At 48.2% G+C, this 16,843-nt stretch overlaps 1 protein-coding gene across 14 annotated transcripts in view; it reads right to left on the reverse strand.

Moving 5' to 3' along the window:
- The window catches only part of Dnm2 (dynamin 2), an 87,364-nt gene that overhangs the window by 15,973 nt on the left and 54,548 nt on the right, over positions 1-16,843 (reverse strand). For 3 of the 14 annotated variants that reach the window (XM_085689849.2, XM_085689846.2, XM_085689844.2), the window contains exons 8-15: positions 16,581-16,716; positions 14,706-14,773; positions 13,997-14,135; positions 11,533-11,619; positions 7,131-7,201; positions 5,995-6,024; positions 3,230-3,281; positions 2,338-2,349 (exon numbers count right to left, since the gene is read on the reverse strand). In XM_085689849.2, the coding sequence (XP_085545975.1) occupies positions 2,338-2,349; positions 3,230-3,281; positions 5,995-6,024; positions 7,131-7,201; positions 11,533-11,619; positions 13,997-14,135; positions 14,706-14,773; positions 16,581-16,716 (595 nt within the window). Of the gene's footprint in view, positions 1-2,337; positions 2,350-3,229; positions 3,282-5,994; positions 6,025-7,130; positions 7,202-11,532; positions 11,620-12,502; positions 12,642-13,996; positions 14,136-14,705; positions 14,774-16,580; positions 16,717-16,843 lie in introns of all 14 variants that reach the window. The other 11 variants (XM_048446502.3, XM_048446498.3, XM_048446496.3 and 8 more) reach the window with 6 other exon arrangements.

Consider the following 16,843-nt stretch of genomic DNA (forward strand, 5'->3'; position numbering starts at 1 on the left):
TCCACCTACAGTGGGTACATGTGGGCTCCAAGTTGCAGACCATGAAGGCTATAGCAGTCAATAAAGTTTCAGGGACCCCTGCAAACTACTGAAGTCCCTTCTCGGGTTGGGAACAGCATAAGCTGCCACTCGGCATCCCTCATTCTCCCTGGAAGGTCAGGAGACCTCAGACTCCTAGAGTTGCCTGGAGGCCCAGGGAGGGCTTGATGTCCATGCTAGGAACAGAGTGACTGCCTCATACTGACTTATTTCAAAATGCCCTGGGCTCAGCTCTGGAGGTTCAGCATTCCAGAAATACCCTTGACCCCAGACTACCTACGCTGGCTTGTGAGGCTGGCAACCTGTAGCTGTGTTCTGTCTTGCCAGCAATGGGTAGAGACCCTTTCACTTAGAGAAGAGCTTACTGGGCTTAGCCTCAGTCACCATATGTCAACCAAGGGAGAGAAACTGGGCTTAAGCTGCCACTGTACCCCAAGAAAAGTAATCTCACATGGTAGGGTCTCTGTACTCCTGCATTAACAGGTGTGCCATTGTCTCTTGGAGGTCTGGCCCAGCTGCTTCCACTAAGGGTAAGAGCAATCAGAGGGGCTGACTGGGCTTCAGGGCACATGGGCTGACAATAGGTCCCAAGGCACCCTTCCCTTCCAGTCCCCTGCCTGTGCGGACACCCCAGTACAGTCTGAGACAAAATCCCTGCCCTATGAGTAATACAGACTGACTCCAGAAAACTGGAGAAGGCTGTGCCTCCTTATCTCCTAGGCAGACTGGGAACCCAGGTAATATAATAGTTCTACCCAAGGTCTTGGGATGATAAGGAAGCAGGGGAGAGGTGTGGCAACAGGAGAGGCAACTAAGGCTCCCATTTCTGGGGCACCCAATGATTGGTATGCAAGCACACAGAAGAGAGAGGGCCCATCCTGGTGGCTTAGACAACAAGGTGAGCTCAGCAGGAGCCATGATGGTTTCCTCTCTGGGTGAAGATCACCTGGAAGTCCAAGTATGGCTTGGGTACTCAGAGGCTATGACCAGACACGCCCATGGCCCTGTGATTGCACATGGCTTTGTGGTCAGATGAATGGAATTAGGTAGGAACAATGGCTATCTGGGTTAGAGGGGAAAAGCAGTACTTGACTGATTTACTCATGGCCTGAGAATGACCTAGTCCCTGGCCCCTCTTCTCTAACACTGGCCCAGGCTTCAACCTTGACCCAGCCTGCTTTTGCCAGGACCCAAGCCCATCAAGGACCCACCACTGACACAGAACTGGCTCAACCTTTGCAAAGGCTCCAAACCCCAGGAATATCTGCAGAGGGCAGTGGTAGCAGCAGGAGAATATTCTGGAGAAAGGGGCCTGCCAGGGTTAGGGGCCAAGCCGCTCACAGGGAATACTTCCACCTAGAAAATCAGCTCTCAACAGAGCTGGGCCTCACACCCTTCTGACACCCCAGCTCCCAGCCCTTGTGCAAAGGGAAGAAGTTACCCACAGTTAAGATGGCAAATACAATATGTACCAACTGACTGATGGGAACTACCCAGGAACACAGCAACAATTCTGAGCACAGCAAAAATGTGCTGGGATTAATTAGTGATGTCTGTCCCAGGCAATGGATAAGAACAGGGGGAGAGTGGAACTGAACATCCACACTGATCATCCTATCTGCCACGGAGGCAGTAAGCTAGAGGTAATCTAATTATTTATGCCCGTCATGGGTACAGGAGTAGGATAGCACATGGAGAAATTAAAAAATTACAACAATCAGTCACAACAGCTAGAGAACGGGGGAGTTGATGGTATGCATATTAAGAAAGAATGCCAGGACTGATTAGCATTGTCTGCCCCAGGCACACTGTGGAGGAAAATCACAGGAAGAAGTGTTGGATCATTTAGTCATGTCTGCCATAGGTATAGAAAGGGCAAATCTCCACATGTGGTAATAACACAGGCTCTGGTCAGTCAGTGATGTCTGCACAGAAGGCAGAAAGGATAAGGGTGGGCAGTGGCAAGAATGAATTCCAGCAGGATCTGAGCAAAATCTTCCATGGTTAGGAAGCTGAGGGGGGATGGAGGCTATGTGTGAACTGCGTATTTGCCATCTCTGAACTATAGGACACCAGGAAAACCTGTAGGAATCAGCCAGAGAAATGTTCCTCCCAGAAAGCAATTGGGTTAGTATGTTTGTGAGAGCAAAAGATACCCAGGACAAGAGGTCCAGTGACAGCAGTGACATGTGGCTCCCCGGTTAGTTAATTTTTTAGTTGTTTGAGTAGAAGGTGAAGGGTGGACCTCCTTTGCTACTAGATTCTCTAAGTTAGCTACCACACTAAGCAGGTACTTACCAAGATCTCCCCCTTTGAGAATGTAAAGTTAGGGTTGTGGGTCAATCAAGAAAGAATAGGAAGGAGAGAGATGGAAGGGACATGAAGGGACGAAGAAAGAGCGGAAAAAGCACAATGACAGGAGAAAGAAGAGCAGAGGAACAAAAAACAGCAAAAGAAAAAATGACATGCTATTAATTATATTCATGGTGTTAATATTTAATTCATTATCTTCTTCAAAACAAAAAAAGCAACAACATATGTACTACCTATGGCAAGCGCAAAAAAAAAAAGAAAAGAAAATTCAAAACCATGCAATTGTTATATTTCTCCCCAATCTCGCTCTAAATCGTGCAAGATACAACAGCACAGCACCCCACCCTCACCCCAGCCTGACATGGGAAGGGGACTGGGAAACAGTAGCAGAAACTGGACAGAAAAAGCCCAACCAGACATATAATACTGGTATTTATGAAGCCATTCATAAATATACAAGGCCTCTGAAGCTGGGGTAAGATATAAAGGAAACTTGGGGGGTTTCCAGGTATGGATCAAACCACCTCCATCTTTCCTGAGCTGCCTGTGGCATGTTCCACGGCTTCTACCTACCTGATTCGTTCCTGGGGCCAAGAGTTAGGAAACACAATCTGCTTGCATACTCCTCGGGGTGACTGCTACACATTCCCCTACTTTGAGGGTCAACTCTAACTTTTACCTTAGATGTCAGATGAAGTCTCTGGGTGTTGGAATTTGGTCCCAAGGCCCTGTGGGAGCCATAGCCCTAACAGCTGTGTGGACCAGAGGCTGATAGAGTGAGTGGCCACTAAAGTGTCAGTTCCTGTATCAAGTGCTATGATGGGGGCTCAGTGTTTCTGTTCCCAGAAGGGAATGACGGCTGAGGCAGGGGAGCTACCTGATTGGGTATGGCCCTCTTCTTGTTCAGCTGCGTGCTCCTCTGCTGGGCACTGTAACAGAAACAGAAGGCATGTTCAGATGAGATACGGGAGGAAGGCAAACAGAGACCCCAGTAGTCCAGGCTGGGGTGTTTTCCCTAGGAGCACATTGACTCACTAAAGCTGGAGGCAAGGACGTGGCCCCTATATGCAGAGGACACTTAGAGTACATGAAACAAAAATAATGTATTTGCCTAACCCTAGCTTCTAGAACCTTCTCACAGTCACTCTAGAAGCACCAGCTATTTCCCACAAGTCACTGGGAAGTTAAAGCTTCAAAGAGAGGGTAAGATGCAGGGGGAATGGGACAGGGAGCTGGCTCCAGGGCGACCCGAGGCTTCTTCATGTTCTCTTCCAACCCCTGACTACATCAGTCTGGACATGGCTCTCATGATAAACCCTAACTCTGGGGTTCACATTGGCCAAAGAGGCTGGCTAGAAGAGCCTGACTCAAGCCAGAGACGTAGAGGAGGTCTCTGTATGTTTCCTCATCAATAGTCACACTCTCTACCCTCACTTTTTAAAGGGGATTACAGCAGACCAAACGCAAGACCTCATATATGCTGGGCTAGCTCTCCCTCACGGATCCACAGCAATTCTAGCTCCCCTTTCCTCCTCCTTCCCACCCCCCATCTTCTTGACAGGGTCTCACTAAGTAACCCTGGCTGTCCTAAATCTCACTATGTAGACCAGGTTGGCCAGTAACTAATTGAGATCTGCCTGCCTCAACCTCCCAAGTGCTGGGACTGTGCACTATCAGGCTTATGATCTGTCTTGTGTTAGGGCCTCGAGTAGCCCAGGCTGGCCTCAAACCCCACATATAGCCTAGGATGACCTTGACTCCTGGATCCTCTTGCCTTTACCAATCTAGTGTCTCTATACCTAGTTTTTGAGGGACTGGGGATGGACACAGGTCTCTGTGTATGTCGGTCCCTCTAGGCAGGCTATTCTAGTTCCTTCTCTTCACTGGCTTCATTTATGCACTGCTTTAACAATTGTATAATCACCTTTTCAGGTGTTATACAATGGTGTCCTGTCACTTCTCTGTTGTATTTTCTCCTTTTAAAAAAAGAAAGAAAGAAATAAAAAGAATGAAGATCCTGGGAAGAGATGGCACACACCTTTAATCCCAGCACTCAGGAGGCAGAGACTCTGTGAGTTCAAGGACAGCCTGGTCTACAGGGCGAGTTCAAGGACAGCCAGGACTGTTACACAGAAAAACCCTATCTTGAAAAACAAACAACAACAAAAATAACCTCCCCCAACAAAAAAAGATGTGTGTGTGTGCATGCCTGCATGAATTTATGTGCACCACATATGTGCAGGTGCCCCTGAAGGCAGAAGCCAGAGGCACTGATTGGATTCCCTAGAGCTGGAGTTGCAGGTGGCTGTGAGCCACCTGAAGTGGGTGCTGGAAAGAGCCCAGGTCCTCTGGTAGAAGCAGCCAGTGCTCTTGACCACTGTGCCATGTCTCCAGCCCCATCTTACAGCTCTAGCTGGCTGCAGAAGATACCAACAGCAACACGGCTTGCTTCACTCCCCACTGGCTGCTCTGAGACTGCCTACAGTGCAGATCAGCCAGGTCTCAAGTGGCAGTTAAGGGAGTGCAGGCTAGCAATCCCAGCAAGTGGGAAGCTAAGGCGGGCAGAGCACAAATCTGAGCCTAGCCTGGGTTACCTAATGAGGTCAGGTGGCCTACACTGGGAGCCTGGAACCCACAACAAAGTTTTCAGGCAGCTGTTGGACAGGTTGAGTGCATTTGGAAGGGATGGGCTCCTTATTCTAAATTGGTAAGAACTGGAAAACTAAGAACTGATGTAGAATCCCACCCAGTGCTTATCCTAACACTATTACCCCAGGACTTGCTTTATTTTAAAATTTTTCTTCATTTTTTGGGGGAGACATGCTATTGTGAATGTGGAGTTCTAACTAGTCATGTGACTTGTACACCACACACTTTTATCTGCTAAGCCATCTTATTGGCCCTAATTTTTAAATCTTTTTTAAGGGAGGGTCTCTTATGGTCCTGGCTGGTTTCTAACTCAGATATATAGCAAAGGATGACTCTGAACTGGTCACCCTCCTCTACCTCTCTTGTGGTAGGATGATAGGTGTGTGCTATCATGTCCCTTTGATCTGGTGCTGGACTGGCTGCACGCTAAGCAAGTGCTCTACCAAGCAGGCCACATTAGCAGCCCTCAGGGCTTTTCTTCTGGGCCCTGTCTACCATGTTTTGAGGCATTCAGGAGCCTAGGATATGAAGCAAAGGAAGGAGGTGAGACTAAAGCCATTACTCATAGCAAGACTGTCTGGTGACAAGGACCCAGATGTGGCACATCCTAATTGTATTGTGGCTCCCTTAAACAGCAGCACAGACGGTGACACCTTTCCCTGGCCCTAATCATAGATTTAGGGTACCATGGCAAGTAATCTAAATTCTTCTCCTCAGCCTACTTCCTTGGAAGCGTCTCTCCAGGTCCCTCATGCTTTTTGTTGCTATCCTCAACCATCCACTCACTCCCTAGTCTGTGTGCCCTATAGGGACAGGCACTTTGGGGCCTTATCCACTGTCCTCTTCACAAGACCTGGGTGGAGCCCTGACTCAGAGAGTGGCTCTGCTGTAATCCAGGGGCTCCTGGAACATCCCCCACAGACTTGAGACCTCCCAGGGAGGGCACCTCGGGTCACACACCAGGGAAAAAGGCACACAGCAGGCAATACCCACCCTGTGACCAGCTCCTCAGTATAGTAACAGCTGGGTAAGTGGGAAGGCCCCGGAATCCAGAGAAAGAAGTGAAGAGGTCAAAGGAAAAACAGGAGAGATTGTGAGAAGGAACTGTGGATGAAGTGTGAGAAGCAGAGACATTGAGGTGAGGAAACTGGCAACAAAAAATCAGTGGGGCACTTGCTGTCCATGCACAGCTGGGAGAACAAGATTTAAAGAGGCTGCACCCCCAGCACCTGGGTGCAACATACACCAGGGAAGAAATGACCCAGCTAGGGCCCTAGGCTACATGTCATTCATTCACTTACTTCACTCAGCTGCCCCGTGCCCAGCCCACAACAGATGTTTCATCAACTCTGCCTGGAGCACCAACTCACAGTTCAAGCCTTGTTCCTAGAAGGCTCTCTCTGTTAAGAGATCTCCAGAATCCTAAAGTCAGGCCCCAGAGCCACCCTCTGAACTTCCAGGATTCTTGAACATACTGTCCTTGACTGTCTCTGCACAGGAAATTCCTGTGGGCAGGCAAGTGAACTTGGCATGAAAGTACACCAGTAGTATACAGATAAACACAAGGGAGATGGCTTTTGGTGTGTGCTGGTGTCTTATTAACCACAGTTAAGAGAACCTGCATGAGCCACCAGAACACCCCCAGTGGCACTCAAGTCTGCCAGCTGGTCCAGTGCCAGATACCACGCTTGGTTACGTGGTCTATCGCGTAGCCGTGTGCATGCTAGGCAAGTGTGCTAACAATGGAGACGAATTTCCCAGCCCAAGATTCTGGTTTTAAATCTACAGTACGGATGTGGAAAGCAGAGTGTGTGAGGTGCTCTGAATATGGAAAGGCCAGGATTCGGGTGTGTATTGGCCAATGAAAGGTTCTGAGAAGTCTTGCAGGGGTGTGAACCTGGCTGGCTGCCCCCTTCCATAAAAATGACCACAGAACCCCCACTTTGACCCTGAGATATCCACAGATAGACTGCTGGGTGAAGACACTGTGACAGAAGTCATGATTAGCCCCCAAAAGTTTTAAGGCACTCTCAAATGACTCTGCACTTCGCCCAGCATTCCCACCAGCTAGACAGACACTCTGGTGCCGGAGGTGGGAATGGGTGCTGCCCCTGTGTATAAGTACATACTTGGCAAATCCAATGAAGTCTTCATGGTTCGTGTTGATGTAGGACTGCTCAATGTCAATCAGAAGAAGAATCTAGAGGGAAGCAGGGGTGGTTGTGAGTATAGAGTACAGAACAGCAAAGAAGGCAGCACACATACGCACACACACACAAATGCACACACGTGCAAGTGCGCACACACCAGCAGAGGGCAGCAGGCACACTTGCTGCATTCCCACAGCCCTCCTAGGCAGGAGCTCAGTAGGAAGACTGGATCACCAGGACAAGGGTGGGAAGAGCCCCACTGATGCACCTGAGCCAGCTTCCAATCACAATGCACTATGACTTCAGACTCGCCTTTGATCTAATCAGTGCTACTTTCAAATGGAAAAGCGCATGCTTGCTACCAGCACACCTTCATGACAATGTGTATATATTATATTGAACAAAAAATGGCGTGGACTGCACGGTGACCACTGCTGCTGGGCAAAGGTCCAGAATTTCGACATTGCAGATCACCCTTCTCTGCATCTTTTACTTTCACTTTCTTTTTTGAGTTTTTTGAGACAGGGTTTCTCTTGTGTGACAGCCCTAGCTGTCCTGAAAATAGCTCTTGTAAACCAGGCGGGCCTTGACCACACAGATATGTCTCCCATTAAAGGTGTGCACCACTACCGCCTGGCTCTATTTTCATTTTCAATGATTCGTAATATCAATGCATTTCCCTTTAGGAAATTTTGTGCAGGCTTTAGTAAAGGATAGAAATATGTACAATGGTAACCTCTCTATAAATAAAATAATACTTTGGGAAAAAAATCCCCGCCACTGAGGAACCAAGAATTCCATTGGGCCCTCCTAATTAATTTCACCAAGAATAGCAAAGTTTGAGATTTACTAGACAAAGCTGATCCCAGATCCAGAGCCTGAGCCCATGAAGAACAAGAGTTCAGTTAATAAGTATAGAGAACTCAGGATGGTACGGTATGATGGGAAAAGAGTAAGATAGCAGGATCCTTCCTTTTGGGAGCATTGTGAGGGGAGCAGGCCCACATAGTAAGATTAAGAAATTGTAGAACAGTGTCTGGTTCCCAGAAGAAGTCCTTTTCCCAAGGTCAGTAATTTGGATAAGGGTCTCCATTGTGGGAAGCAGAGTTTCTACTTCCTTTCTTTATCTCTGGCAAAAGGAACATATGGCCTTTTCGTTAACATGTGACTGGTGCCAATTGCCAATGTCAATGCTAGATTTCTTAATTCCAGATCTCAAGCCATACCTAAGCTCACATGCCCCCGACAGGGTATAATACTGTGCTCCTCCCCCCAATTAAATGCTGTTGGCAGCCATCTCAATTCACCCTCAGGCCCTGCCCGTTGTGTGTCAGCCCCCCCTCCACTCCATACAGCTGTCTTCTCTGGGACTTGAACTCCCACCCAACATTTACAGCTGCATTCTGAATTTAAGCCAGCCAGGGTAATGCTTTACTCTGTTTTCTTTCTTTCCCTCCCTCCCTCCCTTCCTTTTTTGGTTTTCAAGACAAGGTTTCTCTGAATCGCTCTGGCTGTCCTAGGACTCACTCTGTAGACCAGGCTATCCTTGAACTCAGAGATTCAGAGAGCCACCTGCCTCTACCTCCCAAGTGCTGGGATTAAAAAATGTGCGCCAGCACATCTGGCTCATGCGTAGCTCTATTTTCAACATACTCACATAAAGTTAAAGGTAAGGCTGGGGGCTGGGGGGATGTTGAGTGGATACAAGCTCCTCTAGAGGACCCAGGTTCAAATCCCAGCACCCACAAGGTGGCTCACAATTGTCTATAACTTCAGTTCCAGGTGATCTGATGCCCTCCTCTAGCCTCCACAGGCACCTGACAGGCATGTGGTACACTTAACATGTAGACAAAGTATTCATTCCCATAAAAAAAAAAAAAGGTGGGCTGGGGCTGTGGTTCAGTGGTAGAGTGGTAGGTAGAGCACTTGCCTGGCATGAGGATACAGCCCTGTGTGTGGGATGCTCCTGGTCTTAGTTTGAACAGGCTGAGGTTGCTCCATGGACATCACTCTCTCAGGCAGTGTTCCACCCTAGTTTCCATTAAGAATAGCCAGGCTGTCTGGGGAGAGAGACTCTAGTTCCCCAAAAGGTTACCACTGGCTCCTGGTCAATATGCCTCTAGGTCCTCACTGATAAGCAGGACGAAATACACAGACTTGGGAGGTTGTTGGGAAGGGTTGGGTGTTGTGCACAGAATCCTTGGAGCTGGCTCTGCAAGGCCTGCATGTTGTCATCACACAGCTTAGTGTCCACAGAGGGACAGCAGGGGTGGTGTGCACCAGACAAACAGCAGTAGCCAGAAGTGCTCATGCTCCTGGTGGTGTATTATTTTGACTTTGTTTTCTTTGGAGACCGGGTCTCATGAAGCCCAAGATGGCCTCTAACTAACCATGTAGACAAGAAAGACCTTCAATTCCTGATCCTCTTGTCTCTACCTCCTGAGCGATCTCACATGCACTGTCATGTGGTGCTGTGAGGTGGTTCATGAGGTGCTGGGGATGGGCTGTGGAATAATCTTTTTGTACGCTGTGAAGATGTGTCACTTGGATTGGTTTAATAAAAAGCTGAATGGCCAATAACTAGGCAGGATTTTCAGAGCAGAGATAACGCTGGGAAGAAGGGCAGAGATGGGAAGAGTAGCGAGCCAGAAACTGAAGAAACAGGGCAGCAGCATGAGCAGTACAGAGTAAAAGTAATACAACTACGAGGTAGAAAGTAAATGAATAGAAATGGATTAATTTAATCCTAAGCTAAATTATTAAATTATTAAGCCGAGCTTTCATAATAAATAAGTCTTCATGTCGTGATTAGGAGCTGGAGGAGGACAGAAAACCCACTTACAGCCCAGGGCTTTGTGAATGCTGGACAGGCTGCCCTTGTGTTGTTTCAGGACGTTTTCACTGTGGTTTCACTGTGTAATGTAGTCTGTCTGGCCTCGAACTCTTGACTGTCCTGCTTTAGACTCTTCCTACTGTAATGACGGGTATCTGCACTAAACCCACATCTCCCAGGCCACAGAAGCTAATCTAAGAGTCCCAGTGCTAAATGAAGATTTAAGGATAATTCTTTGTCATCAATGATGAAGGTGTTGCAGGGAAAATCTCACCAGAGTAATAAGCAGACAAAGCAGACACAATATGGATACTTGTACTAGTTTACATTTAAGCACCTGTAATGAGGCCCTATAATTATATTTCTATGTATGAGACCAGCATGGATTGTCTGTTCACCAAGTGCATGCCTGGGGCTTGCTACATCAGAACTAGTATTAGACCTCTGGAACTGGAGTCATTGATGGTTATGAGCCAACATGTGGGTGCTGGGAACAAAATCTGGGTCTTTCTGACCATGTAACCACTGAGGCATCTCTCTAAGCCCTGCACCTGAAGGATTAATGACAGCCTAGGGTATAGAAAGAGATAGCAGAGATTCTGCTGCAGAGGGAGCAGCAAGGCTGCAGGTCCACTTTCCTCCATAGAGTTCTAGTCATCTTCTGGCAGTCAAGGGAAGCCCTAAAAGTGTATAGTATATTCACCATAGAAAATACCCCCAACAACAAGGAAAGTCAACCATGGCCACCACAGAAAACACACGGACCCTACACATTGAGTCAGAGTTGGAAATCAGAGTCCCATGGTGTCTCCCCAAAGCACTGTGGGGAAAGGCCCTGGCAAACAAGAAACCACTTTAGTCTTTAAAAAAAAAAAAAAAAAAAAAGAACAAAGATTTAGTCGCAACACAGAGCAATCTAATCTGTAGCTGGACAAAGACATTAACATCACCTGAACAATCATGGTGGGAGACGGTTCAATCTGTGATGGGGAGGCCAGGACACAGGCTGGGCATGGGGATGGTGGAGACTGATAAATCTTTTTTAGGTGGTAGTGTGGGACACAAATCTCGTGCAGCCCAGACTGGTGGGCTTGAACTCAGTGTGAAGCCAAGGGAAGATGGCACTGAGTTTCTGATCCTCCTGCCTCCAGCTCCCAAGTGGTAGGACGGCAACCGTGCACAATCACAACCTGTTTACAGGGTGCTAGAGATTGAAATTAGGGCTTCACACATGCTAGGCAAGTACTACACCAACAGAGTCATGGTCCAGGCCTCGGAATGCATCTTTGGGGCTGGTAAGATAGTTCAGCAAGAGGCTTGCCTTGGAAGTCTGGTGACCTACATTTGACCCCTCCCCAAACTTCTACATAAAGAGAGAAGGAGCAACACAACTTCTTGGAGATGTCCTCTGGCCTCCACATGCATGTTGTGGAAAACTCATTTGAAATGAATAATTATAATAAAAAAAAAAACCTCACCGAACTATACTCTCAATATTTCCAATACGTGAACATATGTGGAAAAGGAAAGAGTAAATTGGTACATTACCTGGTCCTTGGTTCTCCCCTCTCGCTCCCTGATATAGGTGGTGACGATTCGCTCTGTCTCCTCTCGCAACCGGGGGTAGGAACTGAGCTGGGGGACAAGCAGAAGGGCTGAGCTGGCAAGGTCTTCATGGCCAGGCCAGAGAAAAACAAACCGAGTGCAAGGATGAAACAGGGAAAGAAATGAGGGGCCATTAGGTCCCCACTTTGCTCTTGTCTCCCAGCTTCTCAGCTGAGAGACAAGGGCAGGTCAGTCGGGGCTAGTGGAGTGAAACAGGGGAGAGGGTGGCAGTGCATGCCGAGAGCCGCTTTGCAAAGCCAGCAAACGGAGGTGGAGAGCAGAGCGGCAGAGAAAGTGAGTGACATGCTTTTGTCACCCCGAGGTGCCAGACATCCCCCTCCCGCCCAGCATTAAGTGAAGGCAGGACAAACTGAAGGCCCTCACTGAGCATTCAAATGAGCATGGTGCCCTGCTCCAGGGTAACAGAGACAGCATCTGGGCCATCGAGCTCAGGGAACCCTTTGCTAGAAACTGTCCCCTGATCATTATGAATTTGGCACCCATATGGACAACCTTCAAACCCCCTTCTGGGATACTGAATGATGTGAGCCTCGCGTGTGAGGAAGCCACATCTTCCCCAGTTGGTGAGAGATGCTGCTAATGCACCATAAGGCAGGAACATGCAGGTGTTCATGGTAGGGCAAGGGGGTAGGACTTAGGAGTAGGAACTGCTTCACAAGTGGGACTGTGCTTGGACATGCCAAAGGTAACCCCACTGGCCCCAAAACTGAAAAGGTGGGGCACGTGTGTGGTCTGCCATACAGTGTCTGAGGTGGCAGTTGAGGTGGGGATGGTGACAAGTGTGCCTAGCAGGGGTTCCCTCCAGCAGGACTGTCCAGATGCTCAGGGCTGATGCCAATGAAGAAATGATGAGGTGGGAACTGATGAGGACAGGAGGAGCAAGGCCTGTTACCTTCTCAGCACACTTTTTAATGACCGTGGCTAGCTCCGACACCACCAGGTCAACACACTTCAAACTTGGCTCTTTGAGTTTTACAAGCTGTTTTTTCACGATGGCTTCAAAGGCCATGTCGGGGGTGAAGAGCCCCGTCCTGGGTCATGCGGAGAAGGGCGGGACGAGGTTGAGAGACACCCAGGGGTAGTGCAGGCCACACGCACAAATGCACACACAGGACAAGAGATGGAGAGAGAGAGAAGAAACAAGAATGAGCCAGTTAGTGCATGCGCAGAAAAGCCTACACCCATTATATCTTGGAAGCTGTTGGAATCAACAAGGCCTGGGAGGGCAGAGGGCTGGTCTACTGGACACTGTCATCATAGGGACAGAGGTATGTGAGCACATCTCAAATGGTCACATCTGTGACAATGGCTCCTAGGATGACAGCCAGCAGCCACTCTAGTTTCTGGTTTTTCAAACAGTCCCACGTAGCACATGCTAACCTCCAACTTGCCATACGATTAAGTATGACCTTAAACTTCAGATCTTCCTAATTCCAACTCCTGAGTACTAGGATCACAGATATGAGCCACCATACCTAGTCTATGTAATGCTAAGGATGGAACCCCGAGCTTTGTGCATGCCAGGCAAATACTCTACAAACTCACCCTACCCCTTGCCTGGCTTTTTTGTTTTGTTTTGTTTTTGTCTTGGTTTTTCCTTTTGCTCTGTTTTCCAACTGGAGAAGCTGAGCACACGGGGACTTTGCTCCATAGAACAGGCAGCTCAAACAGAAATTCTTTGCCATTTCAGAGAGCTGGGGATGTTGATCCTGCAAGCAGATGCCCTCTCTTCCCCGCTAAGCACTTCAGCTGCTTGTCAGGAGTATACTGTCCTGAGAAATAACCCTCTCAGAGAAGCCTGGCAGGTTGGTTGGAATGGAGACAGTTGCCCATGAAGAGTAGGATATAGGTCTTCATGACCAGGAAGACTGAGCATAGATTTACCTGGGAGGGGTGGGGATGAAACAAAGACACCACAGGGCACAACAAAAACTGGCAGGGCCAATGAGAAGCCAAAGTAGCTTTGTGAAGCTGAGCACTGAACTCTCATTATACCATCAGTTTTATGTTCTTTCCAGTGCCAGGGGGACAGAGAAGTGGCTTGTTCCAGAGAAGCCAGGCATTTGTCATTTGTCAAGGGAGACAGCAGGGGAATTTCAGGGGTCTTGGCCTCCAAAGCTCAAGCAGAAAGCCCCGATCTGATTCCCTAGCAAGCAGCAAAGCAACACAGCCAGATGATACCCCCATTCCACCATATGCATGCTGGGCTTGGTATCAGGGTCCCAGGAGGCCTGTTACCCTCTAGCTGGTGCTCAGAGCCAGCGTCCCCCCACCCTCTCCTGAGTGGGTCCAGACTGACACATTCCCATCCCTTCAGGATTCTTGGAAATGAGGTAACCTGGGGCCTGATACCAAGCCTGCGGCCCCATGTCCGCGGGTGCGGTACCTTGCTGGTGCATTGCCTAACTGTACTGATAAGCTCCTGGATAACCAGGTCCACGCATTTCAGACAGGGCTCTTTCAGCTTGACCACCTGCTTTTTCACAATGGCCTCGAACGCCAAGTCCGGCGTGAAGAGCCCAGTTCTAAAAAGGTCCGGACCCAGTGGGGAAGCAGGGAAAGATAAGTCAGAGAGAAACAAAGGGCAGTCAGCCACTTTCTAAGCATGGCTAGGTCCCTGATGAGGAAGGCCATTCCATCAAAGCTGGGTTGGGATGGCCAAGAGTCCCTGATTAGGGAGCCCTTATAGTAACCCAAGAATCTTGAGATGCGAGAGAACTGGGTACACTTTATTGATTGTAATTAAGGATGAATACTAAGAGGCTCACAAGTGACCCATGATGAAACAAGATTCGGGTTCCCATGAACACAACTCAATTCTGTTCCCACCCAACCTCTGATTACTACAGATTTCACAGGGAATAAGGTCACACTAATCTACGCATTTCATCTAGAGGACAAAGTAGCTAAGAGACCCAGAATGGTCACACAGAGCCAACACATATACCCTCTCTGTCCTTGGAGACCAAGATGTTCAAATAGTGCTGAAAACTACCTATGAACCTTGTCAAGGCCTCACTACCAGAGACTCAGGAGATTGCGGGGCCCACATGGGTTGAGGGGAGGAGAACATGGGGACTTCCCATGTAACTTGCCTGACTCCATGGATGTTCTTAATAGCATAGCTGATCTCTCGTCGTAGATCTTTCTCATCAAACTCCATCTGAGAGAAGACAAGCAAATACAGGGAATGAATTCCCAGGGTCACATCAAGCATAAGCAGATTCTGGTACAGTTTGTTCTATTTATGACTGTACTTCACAAAGATGACCTAGCAGCTCAATATTAAAAACAACTGAGGGTCAGAGAAATGGCTCAGTAAGTAAGGCTGCCTGCCACTAAGCCAGATGATCTGAGTGTACCCCCAGAATCCATGTAGTGGAAGAACCAATGCCTGAAAGTTGGTTTCTGACCTCCACACACTAAATAAATACAACATCTTACACACACATACACACACAACTGGGTGTATTGGGCTGCAGAGATGGCTCAGCACTCACTGGCTGCTTTTGCAAAGGACCAGCACCCACATAGTGACTTACAGCTATCCATAACTCCAGCTTCATGGGCTTTGGGGCCCTCTTCTGGCTTCTATGGGCTATTACATACGTACATGGTATACTTGCACACATCAGGCAAAACACTCATAAACAAAAGAAAGTCTTTCCAGTCAGCAGACTTAGCCTGCTGGTTACATTCTAGGCTGGTGAGAGATCCTGTCTTGAAAAAGTATGGCTGGACCAGAACTATAGCTCCGTGGTAGAATATTGGCCACAGTTGCATCAACCCCAAATACAAAATAAACTAGATGTGGTAATGCATGCCTTTAATCCTAGCACAGGAGAATCAGAAGGTCATGACTGACTACACAGAGTTTGAGGTCAACTTAGGCTACAATGAGACCTTGCATTAAATAACAAGAGTGATGGCCAGGCAGTGGTAGCACACACCTTTAATTCCAGCATTTAAGAGGCAGAGGCAGGTGAATCTCTGTGAATTCGAGGCCAGCCTAGTCTACAGAGCAAGTTCCAGGACTCCAAAGTGACAGAGAAACACCCCCCTACTCAAAAAAAAGTGATAGCTGGGATGTGTGTGGAGGGGTGGTAGTGTACACCTTTAATCCCAGCACTTGGTAGGGCAAAGATAGGCAAATCTCTGGGATTGAAGCCAGCCTGGTCTACAGATAAGTTCCAGGATAGCCAGGGCTACAAAGAGAAACCCTTTCTTGGAAAAACAAACAAACAAGTGAGTGGCAACTGAAAAATGACACTGGAGGCTGTTCTCTGACCTCCGTACTGGCACATGTGTACCTCTGTATGTGAGACAGTCACTGCCTCAAAGGAAAAGGACACAAATGCATAGTTTGCTTTCCTTTTTTTGTTTTGAGACAGGATCCCCCTAAGTACTCCTGGTTGTCCTGCCTCTGCCTCCCAAGCGCCAGGATTCCTGGCCTTTTTGTTTTGATTTTGTTTCAGGTTTTGAGACCAGGACTCACACAGACATGCAGCTCCTGTAAGCTCTGGTATTACTGGAGTATGCCCAGACCCGCATAGTGGTTATTTGTTGTATGAGAATGTATGTAGGAGGGGTCTGAATTTCACCAAGTATGTGTGGGGTCAGAGGAAACCTCGCAGGAGTTGGTTCTGTTTCCACCTGGACATCAAACTCAGGTCATCAGGTTGAGCAGAAGGTGCCTTTACCTGCTGAGCCATCTTGTTAGCCATCATGTATCCTTTTTCCCCTCATCAGAGTAAGAAACAAACTTTCCTACTGTTCTTCCCAGAGCATCTAAGCTGTGAGATCTTAGAAGACAGAAACCATGGGGAAACGTCTTTCAGGCCATGTTTACTGACAGCAGCCTCCAGCATGATGCAGAGCTCGTGACACCTTGGTTTGCAAGAAAGTTTAAGGCCAACATGGAGAGCAAACATGTCTGGGTGTCTGATGCACCCTCCAGGCTGAGCACTTACCTTTACCAGCTCAAAGGGAAAGCGCTCATGAAAGATGCGATTGATTCGGGCACCCCCAGACAGCTCCAGTGTATCCACTTGATCTCCAGAGCCCTCAATTCGCTTCTCAAAGTCCACTCCAAACTGCTGGACCATCCTTCAAGGAAAGAAAAAGCAAAAGGTCAAGATGGAAGTTTCTGCACAGTCCTGTAATTACATGAGTTGTGAAGCAAACTGTCTTCTTAAGTTACATGTACTTATTGGGGGGAGGCACGCCACAGTGT

Source organism: Myodes glareolus, chromosome 4 (assembly GCF_982192425.1).
Source record: "Myodes glareolus chromosome 4, mMyoGla1.1, whole genome shotgun sequence".
NCBI classification, from domain to species: Eukaryota; Metazoa; Chordata; class Mammalia; order Rodentia; family Cricetidae; genus Myodes; species Myodes glareolus.